This window comes from Lontra canadensis, unplaced genomic scaffold (genome assembly GCF_010015895.1).
Source record: "Lontra canadensis isolate GAN:19392208 unplaced genomic scaffold, GSC_riverotter_1.0 scaffold34, whole genome shotgun sequence".
Taxonomy (NCBI): Eukaryota; Metazoa; Chordata; class Mammalia; order Carnivora; family Mustelidae; genus Lontra; species Lontra canadensis.
In genome coordinates, this window is record NW_022631028.1 from 18,389,365 (window position 1) to 18,406,232 (window position 16,868).

The 16,868-nt window shown below is 36.7% G+C and overlaps 1 protein-coding gene across 5 annotated transcripts in view; it reads left to right on the plus strand.

Annotated features, from left to right (window-relative positions):
• GRM7 (glutamate metabotropic receptor 7) overlaps positions 1-16,868 on the plus strand; it is an 874,189-nt gene that overhangs the window by 267,080 nt on the left and 590,241 nt on the right. For all 5 annotated transcript variants that reach the window (XR_004383852.1, XM_032867455.1, XM_032867457.1 and 2 more), the window contains exon 2: positions 11,945-12,161. Coding sequence is in view for 4 of the 5 variants with exons in the window: in XM_032867455.1 (XP_032723346.1) it covers positions 11,945-12,161 (217 nt within the window). In the remaining variant the exon portion in view is untranslated. The remainder of the gene's footprint in view (positions 1-11,944; positions 12,162-16,868) is intronic.

A 16,868-nucleotide genomic window follows, 5' to 3' on the forward strand; every position in this document is an offset into this window, starting at 1 on the left:
AAAGTGGCTTCAAATATATTTACATATTAAATCATCACACTCCCTAATGTTGGTTTATCTCCTTAATTCTTATACCTACAATTCCTAAATTTACAAATTAAAAAAAAATCTAGTCATAGTGCTAGTATAGTATCATATTACCTAAATTAAGTGATATTTATTATGCAGGAATCTGATGAATCATCCTATTTGTATTAATAAATAGTTCCTAAATTCTTGTTTACTCAGAATATAAGCCATATAAAAGCTAAAATAAACAGCATAGCTTTCCCTCCCTTGTAGAAGAGAAAAAAAGTAAATAAGGAATTTTTGTCTAGTAAGCCTCTTTCAGGGAATCAAAGGATCAGCACAGATTTAACTTCACCTTCTGGAACATCTACATCCGTAGTCTTATACAATGAGAATTAATGTACCTAGAGCCCTGCCAGACCCTGAAAAGGCTCCTAAGTCACTAAGCAAAGATTGCATCATGTTCAATAGCATTTCTGTTTAGTGTACTTTATTGTGCCCTAACTTCTTGAAAACTGAAATTCTCATAGACCATGGTGCATAGCTTACTACAACATCAATCAACTGTAGTAGTCCATTTTCAATACTCCATTTTACTGGACTAGAACATAATTATAAAGGTGGCAATGGTTCCCAGAGAGAAAATAAGTTTGGATTTCATTTTATTTTCTTTATCACTTTAAGAAGTTTCTGGCCGTGTCCATGTGAAGGACATGTCAGTTGCTTATCTCCATGCATTCTTTTGAGAGACCAGATAATTGAAGGTGGCAGGGAAATGCACAGAGCTCTGATAATTGGGAAAGATTGGCAGGTAGAGGGGGAAATATGTAAAGCTGAGTTTGCAAGACATTAAAAATATCTCTTCATTTTTATTTTGTGACCACAGTGTTGTGACTATAATTGTCCTTTCCACACACAAACCTCAACTGGTTCAACTGAAGCAATTTTTCACCCCCTGCACTGGCCCCCTCCGACTGCCCCAATACATACACACACACAGATGGCGATATTTTGTGTTGTCTGCAGTCATCTTTGACTGTGACAGCTACAGGTTGTGCTATTGGCACCTAGTGACGGAGGTCAAGGATGACACTAACCATCCTACACCACACAAGATGATCCCTCCCTGTACCACAAGAGAGAATTATCTGATCCCAGAAGTCAATAGCAGCAAAGTTAAGGAATCCCATTCTACAGACGGTTGACATTTATATTGCTAGTGGAATACCTCAAAAGTCAGCCTTTGGTGTTCGGTAAACCACACTCTAGATGTGAGACTCTGGCCGCCATGGCCTGAAAGAGATCTAGGATCATATCTAATAAATATGAGAAATGTTGAAGTAACACTTACTTTGGTTACTTTTTTTTTTTTTCTTAATATGTGGTTGTCTGCAGGAATACTGGCCAGAGGTAACTCATAGATATGTAGGATCAGGAAGAAGGATGAAAGGTTATAAAACTCACCCCCCATTTTCTTCTGTTTCTCTAGTAAGCATATGCTGATGACTTCTATGGTGCCATGTTAGGGGTATCAGAAAGGTCTTCATTAACTTTGTCATGGAATGCTATGGAAATGTGGGTGGAGATATTTATCTAATCTACAAAAGTCCTTAGAGATCCTGTCTGTATACTATATACATATATATCCCCAGACACACTTTTAACTAAGATGCTTCTTTAAGCAAATTATCACCAGACAGAACCGCATTGTATGCCATGTATGACATGTCAAATTTTTGTTCTGTAGCTCTTTCACTTTTATCCTGTGATGTAGCTTGGGCTTATATGATTAACCCCATTTTATGGGTAGAAAAATAACCCTGGTGAGCTTGTCTACCTTGATGGGAATTACATGTGTTATTGCTGTTTTGGCTCCTGTTAACCATCTAAAAGTTCCAGCTTTCTCTTTTTTGTTTTGTCTTTTTTTTTTTTTTAAGATTTGTTTATTTATTTTAGAGAGGGAATGAGAGAATCTCAAGCAGACTCCCCACTGAGTGTGGAGCCTGATGCAGGGCTTGATCTCATGACCCTGAGACCATGACCTGAGCTGAAGTCAAGAGCTGGATGTTTAACCGCTGAGCCACCCAGGTGCCCCTTCTTGAGTATTTATGGTCATAAGAAATGTGGATAGACATGTTCCCCCTGCCCAGGGACTTTATACACTGATTTATTAGAATCAAGATGTCAAGAATGTGACTTCGACAAAATTATGATGGTCTCAGGACCCTTAAGAAAAATCATCCCCTTGTTTCCCTTGTGCACATCCAGGCAGTGCAGAGAAGGAAGTGAATACGAACAGGTAGAAAAATAAGGAGAGGCTCCAATCTAGATCCTGTTCCTCTCCTACTTTGGTGTTTTCATGTCTACATAAAGTAGGGTTTCCCACTCAGAACATGGCTGGGAGGTAGATGGGTGACTTTTGAAGATCAGAGTAGATAGGAACTACTAAACCAGTATATATTTTCCAGATTTAGATTTAAAAAAAAATGAAAGTCCATCATAGAACCAATCACTGAGTCCTTTGAAAGTGTGGATCAGCTTGGTCCAAAGTTAACTAAATCCTCAAAGCATTGTCTGAAGAAAGAAAGGGCATAGCGGCTTAACAGAAGTCCTGAATGCTGGAGGACCTTGTGCCAAGATAGAGTTTGAAGATTAGAACACCTGTACCCCAATGTTTACAGCAACAATGTCCACAATAGTCCAACTACGGAAAGAGGCCAGATGTCCATTGACAGATGAATGGATAAAGAAGAAGTGGTATAGATATACGATGGAATACTATGCAGCCATCAAAAATGAAATCTTGCCATTTGTAGTGCCGTGGATGGAACTAAAGTGTATTATGCTAAATGGAATAAGTCAATCAGAGAAATATAATTATCATGTGATCTCACTCGTATGTGGAATTTATGAAACAAAACAGAATCATAGGAGAAGAGAGGAAAAAAATAAAACAAGATGAAACCAGAGAGGGAGACAAGCCATTAGAGACTCTTAATCATAGCAAATAAACTGAGAGTTGCTGGAGGGGAGATGGGAGGGGGAATGAAGTAACTGGGTGATGGGCATTAAGGAGGGCACTTGATGTCATGAGCACTGGGTATGACTAATGACTCACTGACCTCTATCTTTGAAACCAATAATACATTATATGTTAGTTAATTGAATTTAAATTAAAAAATTGAAAAGAAAAAAAATATTAAAATAAATGAGGATTATTCTAAAACTTGAATTTAAAATGCAGTGGATAGACATGTTCTAAGTGACACACAGACGTTCCAAGGGCATCTCCTAACCGTTCCTAACATTTGCCAACTATGTGAGGTGTAAAATATTAGGTTGCCCCACTTTGCCTTTATATTACATCTCATTTATTCACATTAGTCTAGATCAGGTGATGTTGTTCCCCTTGACTCAATGGCTATATGAATCATGTGTTCTATTTGGCTACATGTGCCAACATTTGGATTCTGAAATATAGTCATCTTTACCGCAATTCTAGAAACTTGGAGAGAAGAAGCAAAACAATGAAATTCATGATGATAATATTTTTATCTATTAAAGGTTGTTGCCAAAGTTCATGAGGTTACATATATAAAGTACCACGCATCTAAAAGTGCAATATATAGAGAGATTTAATAAAGAAATTGTAATAAAACAAATTAGAGATAAATTTCTTGAAACATGTATTATACAAATTTGGCTTGCAATCCACAAATAGAACTACTTGGTTGCCAAGATGGTTATTACCACCCAAGGAATGTTGAATGTGTTTGGTGTTATGCAATTAAAGAAATGAAAGATGAAGGAAAAACAGTTGAAATACTTGATGATAATCTTTGTTGTGAGTAATTTAAAATTGAATGAAACTCCAGATATTATACAAATTGAAAGTTATTAATCATTACTCAGTACTTTGAAATAAATAAATACCACCAAAAATTAGGGTTGAAGTCCAACCATCCTTATATGAGCTGAGATATTATCGAGGGAAGAGATAAGTATAAATTGAAGAGAATGCTTCAAAGAATGAACCTGAAAGGTTTATTCATTCATTTTCCCCTTTTCCAGATCCATATCAATAAAGCTTAATAAGAACTAAGAGTGAAATTACTGCTAACTGTGAACTTAATAATGCCCCACTGGGAGTTCATTAATATCTCAACAGGTACACTGAAGCATTATCTTAATTGCACATGATACTTTCAAAAATTGTCTTTAAGAAGTTTTGTGGAAACTGCCCTCTGGAACAAGCATTATTACATTTTGTATTTCCTTTCCTTGCTGTGCAGATTTCCCAGGAACATGGAATCATAAAACTCATTCAGTTTTACAAAAATAACAAGTTTCCAGGTAACCAACCTTGTCATAGGCAGTCCTTCTAATATAAAGAAGAAGTTCAAAATGCCTCAAACCAATTTCAGGTCTTTCATTTTTTCTAAATAAGTGAAATGGGTCTTTCATTTTGTAAATATTAAAGAATTATTTAAAGAGTATCAAGTTTATGTTGGATTAATGGTAACAGTTTGATTAAAAACATTAGAGTAATCCAGCCCAAATCTGGATTTGGGTTTTCAGTTATTTTGGCAGATTTGGACACTAAGGTGATGCTTAAAAGAGTGTTTATTCCAAGCCCACAGTATCCCTTTGCCTAGAAATGTTTAACTTTAAAGTAATTATGGGATAATTTAAATTTAGTAGATTTCAATCTTGTCAACACTTGAAAAGTGAAAGTACATCACACATTCATTTGATTTTCTATTAGACACGGCATAGAATTATTTTCTCTAGATTTGTTTAATTTATTCCCTTTTTTACCGCCTATTTTAATTTGCTTGTGACAATGTTAACATTGAGCAAAGACATTTAACTAGAACCAAGGATATGGGATATGAAATACTAATTGCTTCTTGCATCTGACATCCAAGCCTAGTTGGGGAAGGGAGAAAAGCTAAGGAGACAGCAGGGCAGAATGACCCTATTTAAAATGATAAATTTAAGTATATTTTGAAGAGTTAGACTGAACTCTGGGCACTGCCCAGTGGTGCCCAGAATTATCAAATCTTAGGTCTAAGAGAAAAAAACAGAATTAACAGTCTAAATGATTTCCTAAGTTCCCTTTACCTTTGAATCCCCAACCAATGTCAGCTTGTTCTACATTCCAACGAAGAGGAGGGAAATCCTAGGGGATAGTGTGCCAAGGAGGAAAAAAGGGCAAAAGAAGGCATTTGCATCCATGCCTAAACCTGTCAGTCACAGGTCCACCAAAGACTTGGATAACTCCCAACTCCTGTGGGTCTCTTGGCCCACACCAACCAAGTAGATGATGATTCTGTTCTCTTATGATTATTCTATTCATTCATTTGCTGGCTTACTCATTCACAGTGCTATCTAGTGGCGATGATGAACAAGGTCCTTGTTCTCCATGGGGGTAAGTTTTCTCCAGAAAAGGAGAGAAGAATAAACAGATAATTACACAGGTAGCTAACAGCATACTGAAAGCTGTGACACTTATTTCCAAAGGAAAACCACAGTGTTTCAAAACTCATCAGTTGGGGCACCTGGGTGGCTCAACAGGTTAAAGCCTCTGCCTTCAGCCCAGGTCATGATCTCAGGGTCCTGGGATCGAGCCCCACATCGGGCTCTCTGCTCAGCAGGGAGCCTGCTTCCCTCCTCTTTCTCTGCCTGCCTGTCTACTTGTGATCTCTCTCTCTGTCAAATAAATAAATTAAAAAAACAAAAACAAAAACAAAAACCTCATCAGTTGACCTTCCCATGAACTCTGGCTTTCTAGGGAGAACATCAGAGGCTAGGAGAGAGCCTTGCAGGCCTCCTAGTGATTGTGAGTGCCAGGAAATGGATGTGAATTAACTCGATTACTCTGTCTGTATGCCAAACAAATCAGGTACCACAGTCGCTGTATTTGTTAGGTACAAATGAACTTGAATTTTTTAGAAGATAAAGAGGATATAAGTTATTTAAATGCGCCTTTAATTGTTCTTGAAAATTCTTGAAATTAGTTTCCCCCTGGTCTTAATTCTCTTAGAGTTATAGGAATTCTTAGAATTGTAAATGTGCGTACGTACTTTAAAGGTTAAAATAAGACCAGAGTGAATTGGGATTTTGTTTGGTGGTTGTTCTCTTTTCTATTTTAAGAGTAATATATGGGTTTGAGAAATGTCGCACCTGATAACTTGAAGAATGATGGTTTTATTGCTGTTTTTATTTTGTTTGCTTTTCAGTGTTTAAAAAGGGTCAAGGAATTTGGCTTCTACATAGCTTTCAAATGACAATTTTCAGGTGTGAGAATAGCTCAAAAACTCAATTTCTTGAAACTAGTTTCCATCTTGTGATTATTGTGACCTGATTCATACCTTGGGAGAAATAATTGGAGAAACTGAGATTTTCTTTAAAAAAGAGACTTGGTGGAGGTGGTTGCTTTTTCTACTCTTTGAAGACACTTAGAGTACCATGAGTTCTATCTAAACACTGCTTTGTTTTATTTTGCAAAATGCGATTTCAACAACTGATAGTCTTAATTCTTCATTTGACTATATATTTCTTAAGATAAGAAATAAAAATAAATGCTAGTTGACTTTAAATGCTCAGTTTGAGAAATGTGAAAAAGGGAAGCTGTTTTCACCATTATCATTTTTGTTTTCTTGGATATTTTAGCTGATGTAATTAGAAAATAAAACTAAATGAATTTTTATAATATAACTTCCCTACCTGAAAATCCCAAGGAAATAAATGGAAAGCTATTAAAACTAATAAGAATTTTAACAGGGGTGTAAGTCACAAAGTAAATATACAAAATTAATAGATTCCTGTATACCAGCAATAAATAGAAAACAAAATGAAAATGTTATATCATTCATAATGCAATAAAAATAACAATTATCTACAAATAAAGTTAATACCAATTATCTAGAAATAAAGTTAACAATGTGCCTACATGGAGAGAGTCATAAAATTTTACTAAGAGAAAAAAATGAACAACAGAATGGATGAAAATAGTTATTTTCTCATAGGGGAAAATAAAATATTATAAATGTATCAATTCTTTCCAAATTAATTTATAAATATAATGTAATTCTCATCAAAATCTTAATGAAACTTTATTATGAACTTGAAAAAAATTATGCTAAAATTTCAGCTAGAAAATTAAGCGTGTGTGATTGCCTGTGGTCATTTTTAAAAAAACACCTATGAAGAGAGGATACGTTCCAACTAACAGAGCCCTAAATCCTCTACGCTTATAAGAACTAAAATAATAAAATACTGCCCCAAGACGTGGAAGACAGAAAAGTGAAATGAGAATACACTCCAAAGATCCAAGGATACTGAAGAATTTAATACGTGACAGGAGATGGTCTTTCTCATCAATAAAAAATGATTAATTATTTAATATATGGTGCTGGGGCAAGTAGTTAACCGTTTAAGAGAAGTCACTATAGATTGCTGGTCTACCTTCTATAATAATCCCAAATAATTCCCATGTAGGAAAATATTTAAATGTAAGCTTCAAATATTTCTGTCACATTGGTGAGGGTAGGGACTTGAACAATATTCTAGGAAAATGCTCATGGATATTTACGCAAAATTAACTTTGAGGATTCTTCTTCTTCTTTTTTTTTTTTCTAGTAGCAAAAACTTGGAAAATGTTTAAGCACTCAACAGTGAACATTAGGCTTAGATTAGGTTTAGCTGAGCATATTATGCAACCAAAAAGAATGAGAAGGCTGGGGGTAAGGGGAGGAGGAAAGAAGAGATTAAGACTCACATTTTCATACTTTATAATATGTATGTGCATACCCACATGCACAAACAATAAATGGTAAAGAGATAAAATGTTAACAGGGATGAAGTTATTAAAGTTATTTTCCTTTTGTTTCTCTATTTTTCACAAGTAATATACATTTCTAAGAAAAAGTACAAGTTCATTCTAAATAATTACAATGGATTATAAATGTCCCCAATCCTCTTTGGGACTCATCAGTAACAAAACCGTATTTATGTCATAGACAAATTTTTATGAAGAGTAGAGAATAATAAAATAAAATGAAAATTTAGTCCTATGATAAAGATTAAAAGTGCCTGGGGCACCTGGGTGGCTCAGTCAGTTAAGCATCTGCCTTTGGCTCAAGTCTTAATCGCGGGATCCTGGGATTGAGCCCAGTGTCCAGGTCCAGGTCTAGGCTCCCTGTTCAGTGGGGAGTCTGCTTATCCCTCTCCCTCTGCCCCACCTCCACCCCCTTGTGATCTTTCTCTGTCAAATAAATAAATAAAATCTTTTAAAAAAACACTTTACTGGGGTTTTTTGGTTTGTTTTTTGTTTTATCAGAGAAAGGAAGTCTCAAAGAGAAATCGAATATCTACTTTTCTATAGCCAAAGTATTATTACACTTAATTTTCTTCATCAAAAGATCAATTCTGCATTACTATAGACAGGAGGGTTTCAATAGCAGGAGGAGAAGGTATTGCTAAGGTATTAAGGAGAGTGTGAAGGTCAATTATGGGAGATGACTAAAAATAATTTGGCCAGTTGTAGGTACCAATTATAACATACACTTCAAAATAATTACTTGGTGTGCTTAAATACTATTTTGAAAACAAGTAACTAAATATGCAGCTATATTTTTATCACAGAAATGAAATCCGTTTGTTCTTTCATTCCTTATTCTAAATACGCATAATGTAGGAATAAGTACACTGTGTATAAGTTGTGTGCATGATCCTAAAGGTGAATATGAGTCTTAAACCAGAAGATATGTCTTATTTATAATAAAGAGATAGACCCCAGATAGTGACCACTTTGAAAGGATGCATGGTAGTGAGGGAAGAAATTGTTTCACCAGGATTTTCATCACTAAATTTGGGATACAGTTTAGAAAATGCACTTGTATTGGGAGCGCTTTACAATTCTGATTTTTTACAGCAGCTACATAAATGCAAATTCAAGTAGAGGGCTGGATGTATCTTCATTAGCACTGTCTCAAAGGTAGAAAGGGCTTTTGGCAGCAAAGGCATCTGTGCAACAGCATGAAGCTTTCACATTTCCACAAGTTGAAATTGATGGAAATGTATTGACATGCTTGGCCTCTTTCCTTTTTATTTCTTATATGAAAAAGTCTGTCTCTCTCCCCACTCCTCTCTCCCTCTCTCTTCGTCCCTCCCTTTAATCCCTTCCTTTTTTTTCCCCACCCAAAGTCTTTATTCATTTGATGTTTTCCTTACCTAAAATTCATAACCTTGGAATGATAAATGAAACATATGGAGCTCATTTTACTAAGATATCTGTATAGGCTTCAACAAGATGTTTACATAAAATGTTTGAGTAACAGTCTAAGAATGATCACTAAAAAACATTTAGTGGCTCTGTAGTCAGTGCTGTGGACTCCAATAATCTACTTGCCTTCCTTGTTTTATTATTCTTATTAAAATGGTTTACCAGCAATACAGCAAAGTATCATAGTTGAGAGTACAGAAGTTCGCACTGGATAGTTTCAGGTGTGAGTACTGCTCTCTTTCTTACAATTTTGTGACTTGAGGCAAGGTCACATTCTACTTTGAACTCTCAATTTCCACATATAAAATGAGGTAGTAATTAATATACTAAAGAATATTCACTGATGGTTAGATAAACTCGTGCATAGGAAACTTTTAGAACATAACTGGCTGTAAGAAAGAGTTGGATAAATAATAGGCATTATTTCTAAAGCAATAATGACAGAAATATATTAAAAAATGTTCTTCCCTTAGACAGTAAGGGGAATGTATGTGATAATGTGTCATGGAGTACTTGGGAAGTCAAATATGAGTAATGGGTAAACTTAGTAAGGAAAGACGCACTGTTGTCTGTTTTGATTATCATCACCCCCATGTATGAATCAACCAGTCCGTCCCAGCATTACGCTAAGCATAGCATAATCATTATTCTTATCCCTCAAAACAACATTTTATTAATGATACCTCATTGAATTTAAAACAAACAAACAATAAAAATAACTTCACAAGAGCACACTGTCATGAAGAGAAACATCAGGCTTTGGTTCTGGATCCTGCCAATACTAAATCCCATTTTATTTCCATTACACCTCACAACACTTACTACTACAAGGAGTTTCTCCTTATCCGCGGACTTTGTCACACTGGTTTTGGGCTTTGAATCAGTGACAGTGCCCCCAGTGGACAAGGAGGAAAATGCATCAAGTATGGGCTGCCTAGTGGGTATATCTATTGTCAGGGCTGTCTGACTTGGTACAAGTAATGATGACCTAGGAACGTTCTTAGAAAAATGAGCTTTACAGAGGTGGTAACCAGCTTTAAACAACAGTAAATGGGTTTACTTTAGGCAAACTGCACTGGAAGGAGAGGAATAGATCAACACTGAGTAGAATTTTTCAGGGCTCAAGGAATAGACTCCAGTGTAACTTTGGCATTTTTGGAGCAGAGCAACCTTTGGGCTTTGCTTGAGTAAAGATCAAAACTGGCCTGTAGATAATTGAGAAATCCATATGATAAAGCAAGAGTAAATTCTGGGGGAGTATGCAAGCATAATTTTGTGAAGTTGCTCAATCTTGCAGGCCGATTAATGGTACCAATCATAGTCTATTGCATGCTGAGGTTAGAAGACCGAGGGGGCAATGTATTATAGTCGTAAGTGGTTTAGAGTTCCTGAAGTTAGGACCTATGGCAGGGTCCTAACTGATGGCTAATCTGGGGTTTCCTCTTGGGTATTTGGAATCCCAAGCAAACATTTTTTGTCGGGCTTCTTTATGTATATATAATTTGAGCTAAAATCAGGATGTCAGGCCTTCTTAGATAGCCTAATCTCATGCGGTCTTAGGAAACAAGTGCTATATCAGGTAATGAGAGAAATCTGCATGTTAGGCTACCCTTCTGGAATGAGGGGGCTGCTATTGGGGCCAAGGATGATCCTCACAGGTATAAGTTCTAGAGCTTTTAGGACACCTGGTTAATACCATGCAGGGTAGGGGACTGGAGGACTGTCTAAATGGAAAAATGGGAATCATGCACCCCTATGTGCTTGACACAAGCAGAACTGCCAGCCCTCTATCATCACCCAAAGAGGAGCTTAGGAAATTTTGAGGAAGGCCCTCCAGAGTACAGGGACTACTGAAGTGAAGGCTTTGTGGCAAGGAATCCCCTGGCCTGGTTCTCAGGGTGTTATTTACCTACTTCATAATATTCTTATGAATAATGCATGAAATAATGCATGCAGCTCGCTTAGGTATTTCTTCACAGGTGGTTGGTACTCAATGTTAGATGTCTAATGACTTCCACCAGTATTCATGAGCTGGGTCAACTAAACCATTCTCTATACAAATTCCAGTTAGGCAGTTGTGTTTTTGTGGTGGTGGTGGTGGTATCTAATAGTTTTTAAGAAGTAAAGCATGGGGGCACCTTGGTGGTTCAGTGGGTTAAACGCCTACCTTTGGCTCAGGTCATGATCCCAGAGGTCCAGGGATCAAACCCTATGACTGGTTCCCCATTGAGCAGAGAGCCTGCTTTTCCCTCTCCCTCTGCCCCTCCCTCCTACTCCTGCTTGCATTCTCTCTCTCAAATAAATATATAAGTAAAAAAAAAAAAAAGTAAAGCATGATTCTAAGTGTTGGTCAGAATGTTTGCAGACTCTTTTCTCCTAAGCACCATGACTCATGTGATTCCCATGCCATCTTCTTTCTCTCTGAGGAGGAAACAAAAGGCCAAGGCACAAAAGTACACCCTTTTGTGCTGTCTGAAAGTAGTTGGTTGCATTTAGATGGTTCACAGTTGCAGGCTGTTGTTTGCTAAAACACACATCCTCTTTGGAGCTCAAGCCCTGTATTTTGAGTGAATTATCCTAAGTATAAATGAATCTCTCACATCCTGGTCATGTGCTCTCTCATGTGGTGCTTTCCTTTCTTTCCAGATCCCCCAGATCAGTTACGCATCAACAGCACCTGAGTTAAGTGATGACCGACGCTACGACTTCTTCTCTCGTGTGGTCCCACCCGACTCCTTCCAAGCTCAGGCTATGGTGGACATTGTGAAGGCCCTAGGTTGGAATTATGTGTCTACCCTCGCATCTGAAGGGAGTTATGGAGAGAAAGGTGTGGAATCCTTCACACAGATTTCCAAAGAGGCAGGTAGGAAGAGATTGCATTGGTCAAATGACCATCTTCACATGTCTGTGGCTTGTAGTGTCCTTTCCAATCTTCGTCATATCAAACCAACACCGTAGATAATCACTATACCCCTACTCTCACATTCCTACTGCCTATTAAGTGAATTGGTAAAGACTTCATTTATAACACTTTGCCATTTTTGAAAAGAATATTTTCAAAAGTGTGAAACTGGAGTCCTTTAAGTTTTGGTAGCAGAAAGGAAGACAAGAGAATATGCACTTAATCTGGTACCTTACTTCTGTGTAATGAGTAATGGTGTGGATTGCAGGCTGCATACAGAAACCTGAGGTGGTGCTGCTGAATGTGCATGTCCTTCCTCTCTGCCCCTCTCTAAAATGCACAAATTGTTTAGAATTATGAGACTCTAATCATGGGGGGCTCTTTGCTTTGAAGAAAAATGACAGTGACAACTCTGAATAACTTATCCACAACAAAGTTAAACAAATTATCTGGACAGTAGACTGTATTTAGCCAAATAATCTTTGGAACTTTATTTTGACAAAAACAGTTCAATTAAATAGTACTTGTAGTAGATTATTTCATGTTTCATTAGTTCAAAATGGAAGTAATGAGTTCAAGTGTTTGGCCAGCTGGTTGCCATTGGGGAGATTTTGAAAAATGAGATAGAATCTTCACACTTCAGAATTCCGGCAATAAATATTGAGGCTTCCCCATATGGAAATATTGGATACAGTAAACATGTATTTTAAAGATGCAGGCTTGGGTATTCTTGTAAATTTATTCATGCTAAAGGTAGGCCCTCAGTTTGGGTTGTAAGAATTTCATCTAATCTAAACCGTTATTGACTGGAATAGTTAGCTGACCGTTAAGGCAAACACACGCACAAAGGAAAGGTCCTTTTCATGAGGAAGGATGTCATAAATCCTGAAGACATGGTTTTGAATACTTGACTGTCAGACTACAGTTTCACCAAGACATGTTATGTGTTAGTGGATAGATGGTATATCTGCATGTGGCTACTGAAAAAGGGAGCCAGGGCTTGTATAAATGCCATGATTTTAACTCAGTCCCTTACTGTTTGCTCTAATTTGAATAATTCACTTGAGAACTGGGTCCTTTTTATACTTTGCCATCTGACTGAAGTGTTCTTACTCTTCATACCTTTGACTAGAAAACCCTTGACTGTTGACAGGTCTCATCCTAAATGCCATATCTAGGTTTATATATAAGCATACTCCAAACTTCCTTGGGTCTACCCACTTGGTTGTATTTTTAGTGTCTTCTCCCACAGCACTTGTCACATACTGATATAATTTGTTGTTGTTGATGTTTTCTGTCTTGCCCCATAGACTCTAAGAGGAGATCCTGTCTGTCTCATTCACTACTTCAGTCTCAGCCACAGTGTTTCTAAGGGAAACATACTCCGTATAATTCAGCCAGAAACTCTCTGATTAGGAAAGAAACCTTAAATCTGGGCTTGTGTCATGCATGCTTTGATTTATAAGCATCATTAACAGTTCACTTTGTGAATCTCCAAAGACATACCTTATCAGTTTTGATAACTGCATTTTTTATTTCTTTCTTTGTTTCTTTGACTCTTATTTTGATCCAAATGCTAGAAGCCAATTTAGAGAAATAACTAAAATATCAGCATAGAAGCCAATATAAAAGATAAAGAGAAAATATGGGTAAAATAATAAGATAATATATATACAGTTCAGATATCATCTCATTCTACGTAATTGCTGCAAGTTGGTCTCAGATTTAATGCTGATCTTTGTGCAGGATAAAGCGAAGAGCAGTACCTATTTTATTACAAAATTTAGTGTCCATGAGGTCAAAATCATGTTGATTGTTCAGTAAAGGACAGGAACAAGGCAAATGTTTGCTTTGGATCTTTTATGAAAGACTATATTTTATAGATAGGTCAGTGGTGAGTTTCATATGGTTGTTTATTCCTAGTGTCACTTGGTGAAAACTTAAGATACAATATCAGAGTCTGCTTTATAATGATACTGCAGAAAGGAAAAGCTGTTGCAATATGGTGTGAACTCTAAGCTCATAATTTTTGTTAAACATACAGTGAAATGACCCTGTGCAGAAATAAAAATAGTATCATTGGCAGGCATTTCAGATGAGATTCTTCAGTTTAAGAGCCTTTGAATTTGGGGACGAGAGTAACTAAAAAGCCAGTTGCAGAATTTCAAGAAAATATTGAGGGTTCAGGTAATACCTCACAGATTGGTTCTTTTCCTATAAGTATTATGATATTCACTATGTATTTATAATAAATTTCATTGAAACCATAGCATATGTGCAATTAATATAAGTGAATGCACTCACAAGCTTAACGAACACCCCTGTTCCTCTCCTAATGAAAAGAAAGGAAGGGATATCGCAATTTAAATGGCATGCAGGACATTTACTCTCCAATGTGTACATTACTTAGAGAAAACTTGAGGTGGGAAACATGATTGTATTGCTTCTTCAGCTGTTTTCACTTCTGTGGCCTCATAATATGAGCATCTTCCTACCCCAAGCATGACTTCAGTAGACAGATACATAATCATATGCCATAGTCTCTAAAATAATCCAATTGCTTCCTCTGATATTCTGCCAAAGAAACAGTGATGTATTCTAATTCATAAACAAAAAAAGGAAATGAAAAAAATGCTTTATTGGAATTTCTTAGAAGTATATGTGCTTAAGGAATTTTTAAGGGTAATTTTAAATGTCTACTTTTTTCCTCTTGTCTGAGGAGTGTAGAACCTTGTCCCCAGAGAAAGATTCAGGTCCACATGCATGTGTAGGAGGGGTGGTGGGGCACAGAGAAAAGTAAGCACTCTGATGTCAGAAGGATGGGAAATTGAGAAACAGGCACTGTTACTTTCATGCTGTAAAACTTTTGATACATGATTTTACTTTGAAGGTTTCAGGTTCCTCATGTAGAGAATGAAATTAATACCTGCTTCATCAGGTTAGTAACATAAGTACGATCATACATAGGGAATCTCTTCACACCTAACAATACCAGATTCTTATTAGTGCCTCACACAGTTCTGTTCTCCATAGATTACTGTTGCAGGGTTCTTGTCTTATGGAGTCGAAGAATGAATCTGTCAGACAACTGGGTGAAGTGAAAGTTGATTAAGGGAAGGTGAGAACAGAAAGGAAAGAAAAAGAGTTCTCTAGAGTGAGGGGGCCTGAATGGGTTGCCATTGAGGTATTTTATGGTCAGTCTTTTACAGAAAACTGACCAGGGCACTTGGCAAATACCTTGTCTATAACATTGAAGACAAACAGGTGGCTTTGTAAATATGAAAATATCTTGCCAATATTTAGAACAGACAAGGTGGATTTGTTGTTTCCTTTCCTCTGGTTAATATCTTGTCTATAACATTTCTCCACATTTGGGATTTCTGTGAGCCTGGTTATGTAGTCCCCAACCTGTCTCTCCCTAGCCTCACCTGTCTCTTACTCATTAGTAGAGTTACTTTCTGAGTTTTAAAAATTTGAAAATAATATAAGTGATGGATGATATTTGCCTTCAGCCAGAACTACAAGGTTTTATATATTACATATAATTATATAATATAATATAAACTATAAGTGTATATAAATAGCTGAGTTGCTATTTTTGCTAACATGCTTTCATTAGATAAGAAGCATAAGATGAAAAGGAGGTTAAGTTTTCATATTGTCCTATGTATGTATTGTGTGTGTATGGAGAGAAAGAGGAGAGAATGCGAGTGAGAGAGAGCATAAGCTCATTGATGTGTCTGTGTACTGCTAGCAGGCTTGAAGGGGTTACTTCCATTCTTCCTGAACAGTTTGACTTTGAAGATTAGGATTCTTCTCTTTTATAAATGTCTTTAAGAGTTTCACCTGAGGCACCTGGGTAGCTCAGTCAGTTAAACCTCGAACTTCGGCTTAGGTCATAATCTCAGGATCTTGGGATCAAGCCCCACGTGGGATCAGGCCTTGCGTGGGTGCTGTGCCTCAGCAGGGAGTCTGCTTGAGATGCTCTCTCTCCCTCTCCCTCTGCCCTCCCATGCACGCTGTCTCTCTCTCAAATAAATAAACAAATCTTTAAAAAAAAGAATTTTACCCTTTCAGGATACTTTAGTTCCAAACCTTACTTTCAACTTAAGTCCTAAAGCAGTTCTACTTATGGAACTAGAGTGTGAGGTGTATCCATCAGGCACATAGTCAAGAACGTGTGAACAATCCTTTATCATACTCTGATAGAACAAGTCAAGACAATGATCTCTGAGGAAAAGAGCCATCCTCCATCAGGAGGCCATATAATTCATTTGGAACATGGAAGCCTAGGCACACTTTCTCTAAACTGTCAAAGAAAACCTCAGTAATTCTCTCATGTAGTCATGGGACATTTAAATATGCATGGATGCTGTTCCTTGTTGAACTTTCAGAGAGGACGGTAACATGATTTTCTCAGATGATGAGATTTTTGTAAAAGAGTTATATTTGCATAAATTGCCCTGTTTATTTGAATGAATGCACATGCAATAGCAACAAAAACAATTTATTGTTTCATATCATAAGAATGAGAGATTATTCACTCCCAATGCACTTTAATATTCAGGTCAACATAATAACCTAAATAGCCTAAATTAGACATACAGACTCCTCTTTCTAAAGCGAAGGTAAAAGTAAATGCTTATGATAGCATTTACAGCATTAATA